The sequence below is a fragment of the Nerophis lumbriciformis genome, linkage group LG34, assembly GCF_033978685.3.
Source record: "Nerophis lumbriciformis linkage group LG34, RoL_Nlum_v2.1, whole genome shotgun sequence".
Taxonomy (NCBI): domain Eukaryota; kingdom Metazoa; phylum Chordata; class Actinopteri; order Syngnathiformes; family Syngnathidae; genus Nerophis; species Nerophis lumbriciformis.
In genome coordinates, this window is record NC_084581.2 from 4,360,724 (window position 1) to 4,366,402 (window position 5,679).

Here is a 5,679-nt window from a genome sequence, read left to right on the forward strand (position 1 = left end):
TTACTGACATTTGTTTTTTCATCCATCCATGTTCTACCGCTTGTCCCTATCGAGGTCACGGGGGGCGCTGGAGCCTATCCCAGCTGCACTCGGGTGAAAGGCAGGGAACACCCTGGACAAGTCACCACCTCATCACAGGGCCAACACGGATAGACAGACAACATTCACACTCACATTCACACTCTAGAGCCAATTTAGTGTTGCCAATCAACCTATACCCAGGTGCATGTCTTTGGAGGTGGGAGGACGCCGGAGTACCCGGAGTGAACCCACACAGAACATGCAAACTCCACACAGAAAGACCACAAGCCCGGGGATCGAACCTAGGACCTTTGTATTGCGAGGCACATGCACTAACCCCTGGCTGATTTTATGTGGGGTTTTTCCCACATAAAATATATATCATTAAAATACTTCTTATATGAAAAAAACATAGCATTTTTGCGTATTGAGCAGAGTTAGTGCAGCCTCTCTCCAAAGCACCGTCAGCGGTAAAAAAAAAAAATGGTGTCAATGTCAGCTTCTCCAGAACTCTGCAGCCCGGATAATCACCAGAACCCCTTCAATCCAGCACATCACCCCTGTTCTGCAGCAACTCCACTGGCCGCCCATCAAACATCGCATCCACTTTAAAATAATTCTCCTCACTTTCAAAGCCATCCATAACCTCTCTCCATCATATCTCTCTGACCTGATCCATGTCGCCACGCCCTCACGTTCCCTAAGATCCTCTTCATCCATCCATCACACTGTCCCTTTATTCAAACTGTCCACCATGGGTGCCCGAGCTTTCAGCCGCTCTGCCCCACATCTTTGGAACTCTTTACCACCAGACCTTCACAACTTAGATTCAATATCCCTCTTCAAATCAAGACTCAAAACACACCTAATCCTGACTGCTTATTCATTGTAATCATCTTTTCTTTTCTCTTTGTTGTTGTTGTTTTTTATCCAATTTGATTTTATTGTTGTGATTTTGTACGGTGTCCTTGAGTGCCCAGAAAGGCGCCTTATAGATAAAAGGTATTATTATTATTATTATTAATGTAGATGCACTGCATTACTACTTCTAAAATTCCCATAAAACGTGGTAAATGTCTCCTGCATGTTTGAAAACATAGCAAAACGACACAGGTAGAATTCGGTCTGCACCACTTTTCAATTGTACACACAGTCTTAGTAGATCACACGCAACACACTATTTCATAGCTTGCACACGCTGCATGGTATTTGGATCTTAGTAAATCAGGCCTACACTGTAGCTAACTACCAACTTCCATGAAGAAGGTCATGTTACCACTGTGTTAGCACAGGAAAAAGTGCAGGAGAATAATGCACACATGATGCCCCCTTCACATTTATGATTGCCTATAACTGGCCCTGTTTCATAGTAACTTGCTGTAAATGTGACTGTGAAAGTAATGCAATAATCAGCCCGTACTTTGCTGGGAATTTACAATAAAAAATGTTCCTAGCCTAGTAAAACATGGTTATTAATTAATGTGTTTTTTTGACAGTTCAAAAATGAGATGTGTTTAGTTGGAATGAATGGGCGTGAGATGAGGTTAAATATACTTTTTATTGACAAGTATAAATGCAAAGAGTACATATTCCAACACACACTTATGAATATATACTGCATTATTAATATGTCATTATGTGTTCATCATAAGCACCTGTGCTCCACTATGTGTCGCGCGCCTCAGCGGGGAAGATGTCCTCGTAGGCCGGCGGCAGGTCGCTGGGCAGCGGGTAAGAGAAGGGGAAGCAGCGGTCGAGGTCCGGGTCTGCGGGCGAGTAACCCGGCAGCTCGATGGACGGGTGCCCGCCGCGCCGCACCTCCGCGCCGGTCTCGTCCAAGACGTTAAAAAGCGCCAAATTGATGTAAGAAACCGGCTGGAAGTCTGCCGAGGAGACGTCCCGCTCCTCGGCGAAGATGATGGGCCCGGAAGTATGCCTGTGACCCGGCCTGCTGGCCTTGTAGCGCTGGAGGAGCAGCAGGTGGAGGAGCCCCAGCAGACACTCCAGCGTGCTGAGCACGGCGGACAGGAGCAGGCTGCGCTGGTAGTCCCTCAGCCGCGCACAGGCCGGGCTCGGCGGCCCCGGCTGGAGACAGTAGTGCGAGTATTTCCTGTCCGCCAGAGAAGCGGCGTCTCCGTCCACCACCGCGCCGGAGAAGGCGGTGAGGACCCCCAGCAGGAAGACCAGCACGCCCAGGAGCACCAAGTTCCCGCCGCGCGGCTTCCCGCTGCAGCAGAGCAGCGCGACGCCCAGCAGGACCTGGCCGGAGCCCAGCAGCATCCCGGAGTAGAAAGCCCCCGCCGCGGCGCCCAGGTGGAAATGTTCTTTGACAGAGGAGCCCAAAGAAAGACATCTGAAGCCGACAAGAAGTTCGCTGAGCGCGCACACCAGGACGAGGCTGCTGGACAGGACGACGCACAGTCCTTGGCCGCTCACCTTCATTATAGTCCGCCTTCCTCATCCTCCGTCCGCCCGCAGACTCTCCTCACCGGCGGACATCACCGGCCGCTTCACGGGCGGCCGTCCACGCCGCTCTGGCGTCTGGCCGCGTTACCGGGAACCTTTAAATAATTCATGGCGGGGAGGTAGATCCTCTTTTCTGCTTCTCTTTGATACACTTAACGACTCATCGATAATCCGTTCACAAGCATCGATCACTTCTCACTTATCACCTTTTCACAGCGCCGCAACTTCGGAGTGCGTGCGTGCGTGCGTGCGTGCGTGGGGGGAGGATGAAGCCTCCCGTGGAGCAATAACTGGAGAAGAGTCATGTATGGTGGCCTGCAGGGAATGCAAAACTCTTACATTCCATGAAAACAAACCAAATTGTCAAAAGACAAATTAACATCCTACAATTATTATTATTATTATTATTTTTTACAAAAGATAAACTTAATGACACAAACTAAATTTATAAAAGAGACATCATATATCTCATATACAACATGCAAACTCAATCCTTAATATACTCAATGGTACTTTAAAAATCCACGATACACTCAGACTGCAGTAAAAGTGAACTGCAAAGTTAACTTTTTGGTCCATTTTTTTGTACTTTTTACAATACAAATGTAAAAAGTTGTATCTCCTCCTTTCAGACTTTAAAGATGATATTGCGATGACTTGTTTTTTTCCCCAATGAAATGGAAGAGCTGTCTTCCCCCAAAAAGTTATATTTTTAAGGTGCAAAATGATGTGTTTTTAAGTGAAAATACCAACAACAACAACAGTGCTGTTGTGGACTTTTTGATTACTACTTTTTGATAAGAAAAGATATGCAACAAATGCATTAAAGCGCAGGAACTCCGAGGAAACACTGCTTCTAAATGTTCACTCATAATATGACTGAAAATATCAGCTTTACATCAACAAAATGTTGTTTTTGTGTTGGCAGAGTTTTGAGGAAAAATGTACTGCACTATTCCAATTCGATTCAAAATGATTATTGCAATATATTATATTTTGGTATATGAATTATAATACAGCCTTTCAAACAGGTTGCAAAGGCTCCTCTTTACTGCTTATGTACAGTATAACACTTTGCAAGTAAGCAACGTACCTAAAAACATTAAAAGTCGATTCAGAATTGTAATAAATAATAATCCCAATTCGGATGTTAATTGATTTTTTCCTGCACTACAAAAAAAAAAAGATTTATTAATAAAAAATAATATAGCTTTGTTTATCTTGCTTTGCCAGCAACATGCAGAGCAATTCAGTGCTTCTCCGCTAGAGGGCAGAAGATGCATAATTTTCTGTGATGGAATGTTGACTGTTATCAAACACCTGTTTTTATGTTCTATAAAACACATGTTGTAGTGTATGTTTGATTAACTGCCAGGCATCAAAAACCCAACAGGGGTTTTATATTGTGAAATAATGCACACGCCTGTATAGAAACAGATGCATTTTTTCTTCCATAATTATGTGCTTGTTTGTCAGGGTGAGTAGGAGCGCAGTACAGTACAGAAAAAGATCCATGGTGATGAAACTCACTGCCAATACGAGACTAAATCTTTCCTTCTAAAGTGGTCTTAATAAGAGCATAGTAAGGATTATACCTCATTCTTGTGTTGTGTAATAAAATGTGTTCTCGTCCAGATCAATGTAGATGGACTTGTGATGAGTCATCACATTGATGCTATAAAGAGATGATGATTATGATGATGATGATGCAGTCTCAAATCGAATGTGTATATTTCATTATTTAGGGCAAGAGGTAAGACAACATCCAACATACTACTTGGGAAGGCAAATAAATACAGACAATGTTAAAAGGCTGAAAAGTGAAGTACTGTTGCATAGTGTTACATCTTTTATGTTCATTCAATCTGACCTGAAAGTCTAGCAAATCTTTAAAGCTGCTGCATGTCCCATTTTCGGAACAAAAACACTAACATTTGTTACCAATAGTGGTGTAAAGAAAACAGATTGTACACAAAATGTTTCTAATTCCCACAAGAATGAATGAAACTGCATGAAAAGGGTCGTACATTCACGATAGGGTCATATAAGTTGAATGGCGTTCAAAACTGCCACTCACGGCTGTCTGGTACACACATACATGATGTGGTACATTATGTTGCACATATCATACATGATGTCGTACACATCCTACACAATGTCGTACACGTCCTACATAATGTCGTACATAACACACATGTCGTACATGTCGCACATGATGTACAAAACCCAAAACCAGTGAAGTTGGCATGTTGTGTAAATGGTAAATAAAAACAGAATACAAGGATTTGCAAATCATTTTCAACCTATATTCAATTGAATAGACTGCAAAGACATTATACTTAACATTCAAACTGGTAAACTTTGTTATTTTTTGCAAATATTAGCTAATTTGGAATTTGATGCATGCAACATGTTTAAAAAAAAGCTGGCAGAAGTGGCAAAAAAGACTGAGAAAGTTGAGGAATGCTCATCAAACACTTATTTGGAACATCCCACAGGTGAACAGGCTAATTGGGAACAGGTGGGTGCCATGATTGGGTATAAAAGCAGTTTCCATGAAATGCTCAGTCATTCACAAACAAGGATGGAGCAAGGGGCACTACTTTGTGAACAAATGCGTGAGTAAATTGTCGAACAGTTTGAGAACAACATTTCTCAACGAGCTATTGCAAGGAATTTAGGGATTTCACCATCTATGGTCCATAATATCATCAAAAGGTTCAGAGAATCTGGATAAATCACTGCACGTAAGCGGCAAGTCCGAAAACCAACATTGAATGCCCGTGACCTTGGATCCCTCAGGCGGTACTGCATCAAAAACCAACATTAGTGTGTAAAAGATATCACCACATGAGCTCAGGAACACTTCAGAAAACCACTGTCAGTAATTACAGTTGGTCGCTACATCTGTAAGTGCAAGTTAAAACTCTACTATGCAAAGCAAAAGCCATTTATCAACAACACCCAAAACACTGCCGGCTTCGCTCATCTAAGATGAACTGATGCAAAGTGGAAAAGTGTTCTGTGGTCTGATGAGTCCACATTTCAAATTGGTTTTGGAAACTGTGGACGTTGTGTCCTCAGAACCAAAGAGGAAAATAACCTTCCAGATTGTTATAGGCGCAAAGTTCAAAAGCCAGCATCTGTGATAGTATGGGGATGTATTAGTGCCCAAGGCATGGGTAACTTACA

The 5,679-nt window shown here is 43.0% G+C and overlaps 1 protein-coding gene across 1 annotated transcript; it reads right to left on the reverse strand.

Moving 5' to 3' along the window:
* Window positions 1–1,560: 1,560 nt before the first annotated feature.
* On the reverse strand, window positions 1,561–3,647 carry LOC133576452 (transmembrane protein 271). Its single transcript, XM_061929676.1, has one exon. It carries the CDS (start codon window positions 2,461–2,463, stop codon window positions 1,687–1,689), a length of 777 nt encoding a protein of 258 aa, XP_061785660.1. The 5' UTR covers window positions 2,464–3,647; the 3' UTR covers window positions 1,561–1,686.
* Window positions 3,648–5,679: the final 2,032 nt, after the last annotated feature.

What these genes read in the sequence shown, in the direction of transcription:
- LOC133576452 (XM_061929676.1), bottom strand. Translation starts at nt 2,463, where the DNA reads ATGAAGGTGAGCGGCCAAGGACTGTGCGTCGTCCTGTCCAGCAGCCTC.